The sequence below is a fragment of the Nuphar pumila genome, chromosome 5 (assembly GCF_984573655.1).
Source record: "Nuphar pumila chromosome 5, dmNupPumi1.hap1.1, whole genome shotgun sequence".
Taxonomy (NCBI): domain Eukaryota; kingdom Viridiplantae; phylum Streptophyta; class Magnoliopsida; order Nymphaeales; family Nymphaeaceae; genus Nuphar; species Nuphar pumila.
In genome coordinates this window covers 16,920,704-16,936,764 of record NC_143253.1, presented here as the reverse complement: position 1 = coordinate 16,936,764, position 16,061 = coordinate 16,920,704, and the positions used below count along the sequence as shown (strand labels likewise).

Genomic DNA, 16,061 nt, shown 5'->3' with positions numbered 1-16,061 from the left:
CAACTAAATTTAGTTACCCTCCTAAATTCTATAAAAGCAAATGAGATTTAGAAAAGACTCTCTCTCTCTCTCTCAGTTTTAGTATGTAGTGGGTCTGATCAAGGTTGGTTATTCTTGATAATGATATCCGTTTTCTCTTCATAGCATAAGAGTATAAACCTAGCTGCAGATCTTTAAGGGAACACCATGCCCATGTAACAACTATATTGGTAGAGGCTTAGATCATTTTCTTTTGGTGCTTGGGTTCATAATTTGGGTCCATTCAACTATATGTGCTGGGACATAGAGGACATGGCAAATAATCTAGATATTTTTGAATGTTTTGGTTATCAGTGCAGGATGACTTTAAATGTGTATGAGTTTGTATGTGCATATTAGCTGGAGTTTATTTCCTCATTTGTCATTAGGATTAGGTTGTTGTATATGTGCTACCTTATTTTTTAAAATCTCTTTGGTTCTTTAGTGAACCTTTTGCTACAATAGGTTTGGGTACTTTTTAAGATATTTCAAGACCTTCAAGTGTAAAGTTTATGGACAAATTTATCAATAGATAATTCATCTTATTTGGTTATCGGACATCAGTAACTTTTATGATATTGCATCATTCTGCTGAAACCTAGATGGATGAACTGATCAACTTAACAATTGCTGCAGACGTCCAGGTGGCGATAAGATTTACAACGTTTTTGACAATCAGCTCCCTGCTGCACTAAAAAGGCTACAATTTGATAAGCAACTCTCTATGGAGAACGTGAGGAAGATTATCACTGAAGCTGATGGCTACCAACCACATTTAATTGCCCCTGAGCAAGGGTATCGTCGTCTAATTGAATCTTCATTGACAACTATTAGAGGTCCTGCAGAGGCTTGTGTTGATGCGGTATGTCATCCAGTTCAAACAAGATTGGTTAATTTAATGGAGCTGTTGAACCCAGGATATGGGGAAAACATTCTTTCTAATGTTTCTTTTTGGAATGACTTTACTGGATTCTCTGCTTAGTTGTGACATGGGGTCCAGGGCCTAGTGTACCTAAGTGAAGATTCATTGCAATTACTAACATAAACAACATTATGCAAGTCCAAGCCCATAAAAGCCACATTCTGAAGTCAAGATTTTTTTCAGTTCACCTTGTCTATTTCATTAGTGCTTTTAAAATGTACATCCTGACGTTTAACATATTTCTATGTTTTCTTTATAAATGGCACTTTTTATTATGTTCCCCACCTCTTTCTACTTAGCGGATTACAATGGGCTGGCCCCGGCCCATTAATGGACCTGTCCCACTGTTCCCCACCTCATTCTGCAATTTTTGGATACTTGAATATTTACGAAAATTCCGAGTCAATGATTTTCAAGCCTTAAAAGATCTTTCTTATGCATTGTAATCGGATGATCCAAGAGTCTCTTTCTATAATACCGAGCATATCGATCACATCCGTACAGGGAAATTTAAGAAAGAAATTAGAAAAACCCAGAGTTACCGGAAGCGCCTAGCTAAAAGGGGAAGCGCGAAACGTCGCGCTTCCGAAGCGTGGGGGGAAGCGTCCCCCTTTTTTGGGAAGCGCACTTCCCTTTAATGGGGGACGCGTTTCCCTTTAATGGGAAGCACGCTTCCCATCACACTTCCCCCACGCTTCCCCTGTTTTTTTTCAATTTTTTTGTATTTTTATTTTTTCGCTTCCCCCTCGCTTCCGAGATGCTTCCTAGGTCGCTTCCGAGACACTTCCCGAATCGGTCTTAAGTGGTCCCACGCTTCCCCGCTTCCTAAAATTTTGAAAGTGCCTCGCTTCTCGCTCCCGCTTCCCGTATCGCTTCCCGCTCCCGCTTCCTCAACTGGCAACCATGGAAAAACCCATGAAAATCTTGGTTCATACTCCAGTTAACATAAAATATATGGTGGTTTTGTACCATGATACCATACAGTGGTACACCCTCTTGTTTGCATCTATGTCACACGGACTCGGCTAGGGAGGTGCCGCACCCGAGTCGACACGCCCCGACACGGGTGCGGACACGGGTGCGGCCTCAGACACGGCCTGGACTCGGTCAACGCCGAGTCGGACTCGGTCAACGAGTCCAGGCCGAGTCTGTCTTAATTTTGGACTCGGTCAACGTTGACCGAGTCCAAAAATGTCCATTTTTAGTACAAAAAACAAAAAAAAAGAACTTTTTATATATTTTTAAAAAATATATATAGCATGAGTCTTAAACATTAGGCCCAGAAAAAAAAATTATTCTTAAATATTATCATTTAATTCTCTCTCTCAATCTTAAAAGCTAATAAATTCTCATCCACGAGTACCAACACTTTTCATCCACCAAGTTCTCTCTCTTATAAAAGCTAATAAATTCTCATTCACGAGTAGCAACACTGTCTCATCCACCGAGATCTCTCTCTCTCTCTTTTTCAAATCTAGCTTTGAAAAATTAAAAGCTTTTAATGCTTTTAATTAATGTTATGAATTTTAACAAAAGATATTTAATGATTTACCAGAACATGCTTTTAGTTAATGCTTTTAATTAATACCTTGATGATGTTTTATTCCCATGGTAGCTAAGACTCGGCTGAGTCAATGATAAACTTAGCCTAGTTTGGTTCTAACCCAGTTATACTACTATTTTAACTCAGTTAGTTCAGGATCTGAGACAACTTGGAAGAGTCACGAGCCGAGTCCAAAATTTATATAGACATATGCACACACTGGATATATATATATATATATATAAATTTTTTTTAAAATATATATATATATATATATATATATATATATATATATATATATATATATATATATATATATATATATATATATATATATATATATATATATATATATATATATATATATATATATATATATAATAGCCGAGTCCCCATGTCCAAAATTTTTAAAATTGCGCCGCACCGGTGTCGCACCCGCACCCGCACCCGCACCCATGTGACATAGGTTTGCATGGATATATTATAGCCACTAAATGATAGATCTAACCATTCAGATGTGTTTAGCATGGTTTGTTTACTATGTTAAAAGGTTTTGTCATGTTCAATATACCACAAGATTCTATTTTCAGTTGGTGAAAAATCAACGGCTCACAATTCATGAAAATAAAGGTGACATCATATTTGATTCGACTTTAACACTTGAAAATAGTAAACTGAACATGATAAACACGATCCAATGGTTAGATTTTTCATTTGGCGCTTAGTTCAATGTAAATAAAGCATGTACCACCATAAGTTATGGTGGTACAGTACGACCATAGAAGCACCCTATATATATATATATATATATATATATATATATATATATATACAGGTTAGACCGTGTTGGCCGCACTTCGGGCCGAGCTTGGGTCTAATTTATAGGCTCAAGCCCATTCCATTGCCCACCTCTTGTTCTATTCTAGATGACTTTTACCTTCCCTAACAGGATACCACCTGTTTTATGTTTACGCGACCTCTCTCTCCTTGGCCAGAAGGTCATCATATTGGCAACCGCAAACTCTTGTATATTTGGGGCCAGACGTGCTATCATCATGCCTGTCAATACAGATTTAACTTGCTGCTTTGTTATAAAATCCTTTTCAATTAAATTCTAAACCTTGGCAACATGAAGCATGTAGGAACTTGTGGCTGGCCATTTTTTATTGTTGGTATCTTGAAGTAAGAAGTTCCAGATGTAAATAATTGAACTTGAAGCTATGCAAATGTTGGACATCAACTTATCGAAGTTTGCGATCCTTTAAGATAACTAGCACTGCCATCTTTCTGATGAATGTGTTGTGGATGTGTGTTAAGATGACATTTCTCACACAATGTCATGTAACACTTGCTTTTGCAAGCATGGAGATATTTCCTTTCCATTTGCTTTCACAAAGGTCTTTTCTTTGTAATGATGATGTGTCTGTTATTCACAAGTTCGAGTTAAATCTGTAATGGATGTCATGAAAAAGGTAGTCTTGAGTTTCCTTCCAAATTCAAGAACTAGTTGTTTTGGCATAATTTTAACTGTTTACTGTATGATATGTTCAGATGAATATGGTATAAACTCAGTATTTGACATGCTATGCAGTTTCATTCTAAAAACATATGCAGTGCATCATCAAAAACTAAAGACAGTTATTGATCTTAATGGAAGTATATTAGAATAACTCAGAGTTTGGAGTGCTCGTGTTCATAGATGTCCGTCATTGGTATGGCACATTGAATACCTTGCATAGTTTAATAACTTTTAATGGCGGCATCTTATGAAAGGGACCTTGATATAGGATACACTCAAATTCAGGTGTTCCCTTTTGGATATGGACTAGTGTTAGATCTTAGATATTGCTGTTTAAAATCTTAAACATATAATCTTCGTTCATTTTTGTTGTCATGTATAACTTGATTCACTTCCACTTGCTCATGTTGACAGGTTCATTCGATATTGAAGGAGTTGGTCCATAAGGCTATCTCTGAGACAATGGTACTTTTTCCTTCTTAAATATGCAATCTTTCTGACCTTGTTGATTAGGAGCTTGATATGACAGTGCTGACTTGCAAAATTATGAGTCTATTTGTTTATCAGCTATTGAAACTCAGACATAGGGTCTTGATTCCTGGGTTTGGCTAGATATGATCTATGGATGCAAATAATTCCTTCGATTTATGGTCATTCCTTGCCTGCTTTATATAGGAATTGAAGCAATATCCTACTCTGCGTGTGGAAGTAGGAAATGCTGCTTTTGATCAATTGGATAGACTGCGTGAAGAAAGCCGAAAAGCAACTCTTAAATTGGTCGACATGGAGTCTAGTTATCTGACAGTTGATTTCTTCCGGAAGCTTCCACAAGATGTAGAGAAGGGAGGGAATCCAACACATTCTATCTTTGACAGATACAATGATTCTTATCTCAGACGAGTTGGTAAATTTCATCTCCTTTACCTTTTTCAGAAAGAAAAACTGAATGACCTAGTGTGTGAACTGTGAAGCTGCTTGAATTTGGTGATGGGATCATATTGGCACTGGTGCAGTGTTTTTCTAGAAACGCTGGACCCCCACCATTTGGCTCCAATTTTGTTTCCTCATTATGAACTTTGATCTGTTGAAATTCCAAATAGAAAAATTATGAATTGGATAGCAGCCACGCAATGAGTTGCCAAGGGCCATATGATGAAGTAAAATAGCAAAGTCATGCATATTTCAAAGCAGTATCTCTGACCAGTCACCGGTTTATTTCTTGTTTTTGGAAAGAAGGGAGCCACTGGTTTAAATGGATCAGTAGGGTCTTGTATGAGAAATTTCTAATTGCAAAAAGAAGTTTCTTGAGATATCAAGCAGTTCTGAAATTTTTGTAAGATTGTTCTTAATTTCTTTGTTATACTTTATTTGATATAATGTCAACCCAGCCAATTGAGCATGTTGTCGATTTAATACTGAGTCACCGACTATGATGCTTGATCTTAAATAAAGTCTTCTAGGCAAGCATACTTTCTGGTTTGGTGTTTGTCAAAGATGTTCAATTGGCTTTTCGATTGTTGACGTGAAATAAAGTGCCTGACTGATGCACGTAATGAAGGACCAGTAGGTATAGATGTCCCCACTGTCATGAATGTCTGGAGAGAATGGCTTCCAGGGCAGTTCACCTGTGAAGTCCGTGGTTGACCATGATCAAGTACTATCCAGTGAATGTGCAGGAATCATTTATTAACAAATTTTCTCTTCTATGGGATAGGATCAACCGTGCTGTCTTATGTGAATATGGTTTGTGCGGGCCTGCGGAACTCCATTCCCAAGTCTATTGTCTATTGCCAGGTCCGTGAAGCAAAGCGCTCACTCCTTGACCATTTCTTTACTGACCTTGGCAAGAGAGATGTAAGCATTCTTCTCCCTTTCAATTCTCTATAAAAATGTTTGTAGGCTTTTGCATCTTTCATTGAGCTTTTTGTCTAGGTGTAGTCTCAAAGTTTTGGTTTCAAGAAATCAAGGTTTTCAATCTTAGGGCAATCTGTGGGATCAAAAGTTCAAAACCATGGAGACCCTCAGTTGAGATGGTGCACCTACCTGGTCCGGTTCTTTGGTGACACCATAGTATTGGTTGGGTTGGAGACTTGGGCCATTATGGTGGGATTCTTGCTTCAGTCTAATGTACTGATTCAACTTTATTGTGCTCTGTGAGGGTACTGTTGCCGGCAACTCCTTGTTGAGTGGGAAATTATCAGCTACTGACAATATCTCTGACCCATGGATATTTTTTCCCTCATTATTGAGATGATGAGACATGGATTGAATGAGGTCTTGGTTGCTATTAGTGATCCTTGGAAAGATTCCTTGTTAATTGTAGTAATGGTGATATCACAATTGCCTGTCTCCGTATATATTCTCATTTGCAGTGTGACCAAAGTGTAGAGTGAATATCCCTTCCTCTCTCGAGGAGTTGGAAAGTACATTATCTTTCCATTACTGTTTGCTGCTTAAGAGTTGCAAAAGTTTGTCCTGGAGGTAATTGAAGAATGAAATTTAAAAAGATTGCCTAATTGCTCCTTTTTCTCGCTCTTTTGCAGAAAAATCAGCTTGGGTCATTATTAGATGAAGATCCAGCAATTATGGAGCGTCGTTCATCTCTTGCCAAGAGGCTTGAACTATATCGGAGTGCCCAAGCTGAGATTGATAGCGTTGCTTGGGCCAAGTAGGGAGGGAAAGAGCGTGTCAGTTTTTCATTCTTCCCTTTTCTTTTTGTACCCATAGTTAATTCTTTTATTCACGGAAAAGGTATATTTGTGTTCATTCTTGAATGCATTCTTGGGGGCTACTGTTGGTATCGTTCAATGTCCTCATTGAAATTCTGATCGTACTAAGTTTTGTTGCTGAACACTTTGTAGGACTATAGTCGTTACTGTAAGAGATGTTATTTATGTGGGAATGTATTTGTTTAATTCAGCTTTTTTCTGTTTCTGATTGTGGGGTTAAGTTCAGAAGTTTGCTGAATGTAAATTATGTGGATTGGCATAATGAGAATGTGGGGATGTCGTGTATAATCTGCTTAGTTCACATGGGCATGCCTTTGCGGATTCATATGAAATATGAATGATGGCACAGCTTGCATTTTCTAGGAGGATTCACCGCAAAAACGATTACATTTGGTCAAAGAAAGAGTATGATAGGTGGATTCACCGCAAAAACGATTACATTTGGTCAAAGAAAGAGTATGATACCTTCATTCCTATGCATCCAACTTTTCAAATTGAACACGACAAAATGCTTAGGCGTTTTTCAGGATTCGTGGGAGGAATTATTTGATCTTTAATTACTTCGAGGAACATATTGACACGAAACTTGGGGCAAGTGCATGATTTCCTTGCGCGTTAGGTTTGACAAATGAGTTATATCCCTCACAAATTCATAATAGTATTTTCTCTGTTGGGGGGACTCTGTCCAATATTTTTCTACAATTAAAAGAATTATGGGTTAAACATGGTTTTTAATGTAGTTTATCATGCTTTATAAAATAGTGCAAATTGAACACAACGGCACGTCCATCCATTTGAGAGAGAGAGAGAGAACTAAGAATTTGGGCTGCAAAAGTTGTGGTAAATTAGATTGGACTCTGGCTGATGCTCATATGCTGCATATATTTGTGGCAGAACTGGGATTATTGCTTGCAGATGGCAGGCCCTGCATTCCTCTCTGCCTTGTGTCTTCATGTTGTTTCAGCTTGTCATGGATTCAGGAATTGGAGTTGCTTATAATACCTTGGGGAAGGATGACGGTCATTTTCTGCTGGCAGTATGCATACAGAATCCCAGTGCCTTGTTGCTGCGGAGACTCGAATATTGGATGATGTGTTGAGCCAGTTGGAAGGGAACTTTAAGGTAATTAAGGTTATGTGTTATCTCACCTGGCGATCGTGGCTCAGGGAGATTGTGGAAGGTCGTCGCAAGTTAGATCAAAAGTTTAGTGGTGTCCTCAGGAAAAGTAATCTGGTAGTGACTGATGTTTATGCCTTCAGTTGAAGCATGTTTGTTACTGTAGCTCCCATTGAGAAGAAGTCAGGGTGATTTACGCTTGTAGCCCTACTGGGTCAGTTGTACATTTGTATGTAGGTTTTTGTTTAAATTTGTACATAATATTGGTTTTAATGAAAGGGAGATAACTGCCAAGTCCCAGCTGCTTTCTCATCGAAAAAAGCTTTAGATATTCCCCTACCTTTGGAATTCTTCTTTTCAGCTTTTGTCTATCCTAAAGGAATAAGTATTAATTTCACATCCCTGCCTTTCCACTCAATTTTCTACCTTTTAAAGATTCCAATCTTAGCAAGCAAGTTACATCATCAGATAAATGTGTGCTTTTAGGACAAGATTGATACGATTACCTTGCCAACCTACGTCTTTTTTCTCTTTCAAGCTCTATCATGTAATACTCTCACTTTCGGCTTTTGACTTTTTCTCTATCTAACCCCAATCCCAAAGCGAATCAGTCACCACTCGCGTAACTTCTTTTCCTCCCGTTTTCCTTTTGAAAATTCCAATCCCAGTACCAACGGGAGCTGTCAGTGCACGTCCCCTTGTGGTGGGACGTTGCAGGTTCAAACCCCAGTGGTAACTGGTGGAGGGTTTGCCTAACCCCAGCTCTCCTTTCAAAAAAAAAAAAAAATTCCGATCCCACTAATCTGCAAGCATCTCAAGCGGACGTCTTCTTTTAAGTCATGGGATAACTAGCAGTTTTTAAAAATTTTTGCTAAGAATAATTTCCAAAGTACTTGTAATTCTCACAAAGCCAATTGAAAACCACAATCATTTTCCCAATTTCTAGTTGGGTTCACCAATAGCAAGGTTGATTTTACTTGAGAGAGAGAGAGAGAGAGAGAGAGAGAGAGAGAGAGAGAGAGAGAGAGAGATGAAAGTTTCACTTGGGTGGCTGCCCACAAGTTGCGTATGCGGCCATGGGCTTCAGGACTGTGGCCCCCACAGGTGATCAATATCTTACATTTTGCGCTATGCTCTGCTTTTTTTTCAATATAATTATGGCGTTAAGCTGGTACGAGTCTGGTCAAGCTAAAAACTTCCAACATCAATCTTTGTCCTTCAGTCGAGGCAGACCAGGCAAAGGCATGTCAAGCAGGGCTTGAATGGTTGATACAGAGCTAGAGTTGCTCACCTCTCTTCTCGTCTTGTTTATTTCCTTACCTGGTCTGCAACTGAGATCTTTATTTGTTTTGCAAGTATGCCTCTTCAGGGTTGATTGAGTTGGTACTTTCCTTGTTCTGTTCCCCGGTTTCATGTGGCAGGGTGCTGTCACAGCAGACATAAAACAACAAGCGATCAATAGAGGTATGGACATCTGTTTTGCACAATGCCCAAAAGTCCCCATGCTTACATTAATCATCAGACTAAGTCCTGCATAATTCGAGTCTTTCATATTGTAATCAAGCAATCGTTGGAGACTTGAGTGCAATTACGCGAAGAAGCCTTTATTTTGATTTTGATTTGAGGCATGCTCATTTCGTGGGCTTTTGCCACTATAACATCTCTCTCTTACTTGCATAGATGTATGAAACATGGTTAAGCTACATACATTTCCATTTTTTGTATCCACTGCTTTATTTTAATTATTTTTCTCATTTTACCTGCTTACATTAGCATTAGATTAACACCAATAAATTGTCTAAACTTGGGTCTTGAAATCGTTTAGTATGAAAACATGCATCCCTTCCCAGACCTTGAGCTGCATCCGAAACTGAGAAAATTTACACGCATAAATAGTTTTTAATTATCTATGATAGTCAAAATTACTGCTAAGATTGTAAACCAAAAAGCTAGAATTTAGCATTTAATTTAGTTCAGTGGTTATTTCTTTCAGTGATCTCAACAGATATAGTATTTATCTTAAACTACTAAAGTTTTATAACATGTCACCTTTTGTAATTTTTCCCAATATTGGTCATATAGAATATCCTTTTCTGAAAATTATCATTTTACCACTTTTCTGAACTATTAGATTCTTGCCTGTTTGATTCTTCCAAGTTTTGATCTGGGTTAATTCTAAATTTTAACAGCATTTTATCATGCAAATGTGAGAATCGGAAACTCTCTGAAAAACGATCCTATTTTCTTCAACTTAGTTTCCTTTCCCTTCTTCAACAAAGGTTGCTGCTACCTCTAATCTTTTGGTTTTGGATCTTTCTCTTTATAAAAGAATCTTCACTCTTGAGAATGTATGAGGCTCTATCTTGTTTTTCATAGAATATTGACAGTTGACTCACTCTATAACCATGGAAAGAAAAGGTTTTTACTCTATAATCATGGAAAAGAACGTAACTTTTCAGCTGGAATATTTATGAAAATTGTATACTGTTGATTTTCAAACTTTATAAAAACCTACCTACATGTCGAAATTGGATGATTCAAGAGTCGAGGTGATTTAAGTAACAGTGGATCAACCTGCGATGCCGGGAAAACATTTGTCTCATAAAAAAAAAGGACCGGAAAATAAGAAAGATTCCCCTCTATTTCATAACTCGGGCACCTGGTTGGCCATTTTATCTTTCCGCTTCTCACCTGTAGCAGGTCTGACATTAACAGCAAGCCACATGGAGTTGGCCTTCTTACATCCTATCGGCTTCCTATAAAATCAAGCATATAAAACAGATCTGTAAGGTCAGATTTAAGAAAAACATAAAAAAAACTCTTCAAAAGCCCGGTATGATCGATGGCGGTAGGCACGAATCCGAGTAAGCAGCTACCCCTATATTCACTCACGCACACAATCTTGGCTAGTCGAATTCTCTAGCTGAAACTCACAGGTGAGAGCTTTATTTGATCTGACCCCACAAAATCATTCAACGTGATCCATTTATTAGAAAATGCATGGTTTCAATATTAAAACATGATTTTGTCAATGCTAACATTTTAATGCATTGTTAACTGTTGAATTTTGAAGATATTAAAAAATCTTCTCATACAATCAAAGCGGACTATCTAAAACGTACTTTTGTCTAAAATAACCGTATAGATCATATCCCTTGAGCTTGATCCAAACATTGAGAAAATATGAAGTAATACACATGCACACACAAGCACATTTATTAATTGGATACATCAGTTATGGTGGTGCAGATCTTGCAATTGACGCACACGTACTTTGAAGTTTAGCAAACATGCACAGCAATTTGAAAGTTGATGCCCTTGTACAGGTGACACATAAAAACCGCCAAAGAATTGTCAGAAACAGAGGGTAAGATGGAATGGAGCTCCCTGTCATCGAGTTCTTCAATAAAAAATAACAAGCAATCAAACTGGGCAGATTTCACAATCTCAGGACCTAAACATTTGTCAATTGTCAACTGGTATCTCTCTCTCTCTCTCTCTCTCTCTCTCCATATATATATATATACATAATCACTAGAATATGAGAACCGAAAATATGAGAACTAATGTGTGAACCGTGTTTTTTATGGATTTTTTGTTCTTTTCTCTTGAATCTAACCCTACAGATGTGATCTGCATGCTTGGTTTTATAAGAACCCGCTCTTGAATCATTCGATTTTGATGCATAAACGAGATTTTTTAAGGCTTTAAAATTAATGACTCATAATCTTCATAAATATTCAAGCATTCAAAAATCGTATTTTTCATCCAAAATGCACGATTCAATGGTTGATTCCTAGCAAATTCATCATGCCAAGAACATCCACATGGTTGGATTTGCAAAAAAAGTGTTGAAAAAGCCCCATATTTCTAGTTCTCATATTCTAATTCTCATATTTCAATTCTTATATATATATATATTTGCGTGTGTTTGAAAAAATATTTACTATGAACGTTTGTATGTACAAATGTTTCTGTCACTAATGTTTTTGATCTAGTCAGACTTCATAGATAGATTCAACCTATCCAAAATAATAGGGACAAACTTTTGGATTGTGTTATGTTGATGAAAAAAATATGATTTTATGACCTAGAAAAATATTGCATATTGTAGGCTGTTGATTTTTGCTATATTTTTTTTAGCAAATCTCAACCTGCAGATGTATTTAACATTATCCATTTTCTAAGAATTGATTGTTAGATCAAGTGTTTTCGACAAAAAAATATAATTTTTAGATGCTTGAATATTTATAAAAAATTAGAGCCATTGATTTTCGAAGCCTTAAAAATTAAATTCTACTTATGCATCCCAATTAGATGAGACCCCTTAAAAACAACCATGGAGATACATCCACTTAGTCTGGTTTAAGAACAAAAAAAACCATGAAAAATCTCGGTTCACACTCTAATTCTTATATTTTCAGTCTTATATTCTAGCCCCTCCATTTTAATAAAAGGCTTGACTGGGACCAAAGAGGGGCTCCGAGCTGTCAGTGCACGTCTCCTTATGGTGGGAACGTTGCAGGTTCAAATCCCCAATGGGGTATGTTAATAACTGGTTGGGGTATGCCTAACCCCAGTTTTCCTTCGAAAAAAAAAAACCCACGCTTGACTGCAGGGGTCGCTTGCGTGGTCAGCAGTGTGGTTGTGAGGGTGATGAGACGAAGGCAATGGATCAAACCCCACTGGCGCACGTGTGCATCTGTAGATTTCAGAGGTGATCCACGTACGGCAGGGTGGTCATGCCACCCCCACCTAGGGTTTTCTTTGCTTCAGCGAGGGTTCCGCGGCTTTAAAAAAGAAGAAAAAAACAGTTGACCGAGATTGCTTCCTCTTGCTCAGGTCCGACGGCAACCACCAGTGTTGCATCGCTGCCTGCTTAGTGCAGGGCGTCTACATCCTCAACCAAAAGATCGACGGTGCCTCGCAATGGTGGGAATCCTTCTGGTTCCAAATCGTCGAGGACCTCAAAGACGACGACAACACTTCAATCATCGGAGCCATTTTCCGCTACAGGGGTCCAAGCGACGCCTCCGCTCCGAGCCTAGCCATCGCCTTCCGCGGGACGGCCACGACCCAAGATTGGAAAATGAACTACCGCGCTTCCATCAACGAGCTGCACGAGACCGGCAGGTTCCAACGCACCATGCAAGCCGTGGAGCGCGCGGCCTGTGACATCGACAACAAGGGAAGAAAGATATGGCTGTGCGGCCACTCTCTGGGCGCAGCAATGGCCATGCTGGTCGGCAAGCGCATGGCCAAGGCGGGAGTCTACCTCGACGCCTTTCTTTTTAACCCGCCATTCGTTCTTCACAAGGGAGGGAAGATTCTTAGCCGCGCGGCCTTCGGCCTCCTCGCCGTCCTCAGCCCACCTCTGCTGTCTCTGCCCATGGCCTTCAGATACGCTTCCAGGCAGCGTGAGGCTTCCAAGGTCATGCAGTCTTCCGAGGTGCAGCACTCCTTCGCCAACCTCTGCTCGTGGGTGCCTCGCCTCTTCGTCAACCCTGGCGACTTCATATGCTGCGAATACGTCCAACACTTTGAGAAGAAGAGGCAGCCCAAGCCCACGGCTGAAGAGCTGGAGCACCCTTTCCTCATCCCGTCGGCCAACCTGGTTCGGAACTTGTGCGCTCCGTTGCACAATACCATCGACGAGACTCACGGGCTCAGCCAGTGGTGGAACGCTGAGTTGAAGCTGCAGAGCAAAGAGTACGTATGTGTTATGGGAAGTTCCTAAAATGTGCTTGAATATTCATGTTGGTACATCTGAGTTTCGTTGTTTCTTTTTAATTTGCGATTGTCCATCCCTCTTGGACTTTTGTTCAGGTTTGTTTCAGTTCGACTTGTTAACAGTCTAGAATCTGGGACAACTATTTACAAGTTTGGACAATGTAGGCCAAGATAAGCAAAGGAGGGATATGGGCGTTCAAACATGTGATTATTGAGGGACTCATGGAAAGCAAGGTTAGGATCGTTGGAGGCATTAAGGCATTCGTATATGCCATCTTAACCGGATCATTTGATTTTATGGTTAGGCAATGTTTCTGAGCATCTAAATTATCCAGGATATTATGTCCTATTTTATAACTATATTATGCAAGAAATATATATATATATATATATATATATATATATATATATATATATATATATATATATATATATATATATATATATATATATATATATATATATATATATATATATAGGTAAATATTGGATACTAATGAAGGTAAGGAACTAATGAGCTAGAAGTCAGGTGCAAGTTGTATCAACTCAATCTAATGTGTTTAGCATGGTTTGTTTGCTAAGGATCAAGTCTTGGATAATGCTCTTCTGTTGTAAAAATAAAATTTTGGCACATTCTGGGCCATTGATTTTTGGACCCTTTTAAAAACCTAATCACTTGTCATAATCACATGATTCAAAATACATTACTTACTAAACAAACCATGTAGATTATAGTAACATTTGATCTATAAAAAATATAAATTTTTAAAGAAAAAAGTGATTTCTACTCAGTTCCATACCTTCATTAGTAGCCAATATTTACCCATATATATATATATATATATATATATATATATATATATATATATATATATATATATATATATATATATATATATATATATATATATATATATATATAGTCCAACTAAAGGAATGCTCAAAATCTATAACCAACGACGACTTTCTTTCTCCAATCCTTGCTCATCTCATTGACCGAGCATCGTATATTTATTTTTTATGTTTTATTTATAAGAAATATGCTTTATATAAAGGCTTTACAATTATAGACATGGTTTTTGAAACCTGAAAGTTCAATGACTCACAATGCATTCAAAACTTCCCAATACAAAATATTGTGAGCTGTTTGATTTTTAGCACTTTCAAAGATATATCTAATCATTGAAAATCCATAATCCAAAACATATTGCTCACTAAATGAATGATAAAAATCCAATAGGTAAAGACCAAAGAGAAACTCATTTTTTAGAGAAAGAACACTGTCAATTATCAAGGATTATAGATTTTGGACCTTCCTTCGGTTGACCAGTCCCCTTTCCCTATATATATATATATATATATATATATATATGCTACAATCTTCATTAAAAAAAAATGATAAATCAATTGTACCTATAATCTAGTTGGGATCTTATGATGCTAGTAGTTTTGACACAATCCAACCTCATAGAGGTGATTGTCTTTCCTTTTTTTCCGATGAGGAAACATGTTTTTTTTTGAGTTAATAAAATTTGAGCATGATAAAAAAACATGTTGTATTCAAGAAATTCAAAGGCTACCAACGGGGGCTCCGGTTGTCTGAAAGGAGTAGTGAGTACACGTTACCTTGTGTTGGGACGTGGTAAGTTCAAATCCCAATGTTATTGTTGTGTAACTGGTGGGGAGTCTAACTAACCCCAACTTGCCTTAAAAAAAAAGAAATTCAAAGGCTGATCCCTACTTAAAAGAGGAGGTAAATCACATCCATGAGGTAGATTTAAAAAAAAACATAAAAAAGGCTTTGCTAAGTCAATTATAAATGCGATCGATTGTAGCATATATATATAGTGATTGGTAGCTGCTCACTTGTTAGGTGCAAAATAATCATGAGTTTTACAACTTTTTCTCATTTTATTTCTAAATTCTGACCGTACAAGTGTTATCTATGTACTTGATTTTATAGGGATCAACTCTTGAAGTGTTCAATTCTGACACATGGGTGGATTTTTATAAGGTTTAAAATCTTTGTAAAATTTTGAGGCTCCAAATATCATTTTTTTAATAAAAAAACACATGATCCATGAGTGGATTCCTCATAAATCGACTGTACATGACACATTTATGGAACCAGAACTGCAAAAAAAAAAATACCAAAAGGGTAGAAAAATCCATTTAGCACATATCATGTCACACCTAACGTGTGAGCAGCTACCAATTTCTCTCTCTCTCTCTCCAAGAGCTTTGCTTTCGCTCTCTCTTCTTTCAGTTTCAAAGTTTTTATTTGGGTTTAGATATGGTTGTAATTTAGATCCATACCTAAAATCCATATTTGATTGTAGTTCAGATTCATACCCGTTTATTGTCTGGATCTATACCCACTTACATACATGATTCATACATATATCTGATCCCAAAATTCACACCCAATTCAAGCCTGAATCTTCCTATTCTATTCAAGAGGTTGTTCAAGGTGGATTGTGTCAA

General features: G+C 37.7%; 2 protein-coding genes across 4 annotated transcripts in view; both read left to right on the top strand.

Annotated features, from left to right (window-relative positions):
• Positions 1-6,934, top strand: part of LOC149836950 (dynamin-related protein 5A-like) — a 56,578-nt gene extending 49,644 nt beyond the window's left edge. For 2 of the 3 annotated variants that reach the window (XM_090005689.1, XM_090005690.1), the window contains 5 exons: positions 655-880; positions 4,417-4,467; positions 4,678-4,906; positions 5,717-5,856; positions 6,546-6,934. In XM_090005689.1, coding sequence (XP_089861815.1) covers positions 655-880; positions 4,417-4,467; positions 4,678-4,906; positions 5,717-5,856; positions 6,546-6,674 — 775 coding nt within the window. In that variant the 3' untranslated portion in view covers positions 6,675-6,934. The remainder of the gene's footprint in view (positions 1-654; positions 881-4,416; positions 4,468-4,677; positions 4,907-5,716; positions 5,857-6,545) is intronic. The other variant, XM_090005691.1, reaches the window with a different exon arrangement.
• A 2,121-nt stretch (positions 6,935-9,055) lies between these two features.
• Positions 9,056-13,789, top strand: LOC149836949 (GDSL esterase/lipase At4g10955-like). The gene is made up of 4 exons (XM_090005687.1): positions 9,056-9,311; positions 11,174-11,326; positions 12,690-13,556; positions 13,674-13,789. The coding sequence occupies exons 2-4, from the start codon at positions 11,220-11,222 to the stop codon at positions 13,750-13,752; spliced, it is 1,053 nt and encodes a 350-aa protein (XP_089861813.1). The 5' UTR covers positions 9,056-9,311; positions 11,174-11,219; the 3' UTR covers positions 13,753-13,789.
• Positions 13,790-16,061: the final 2,272 nt, after the last annotated feature.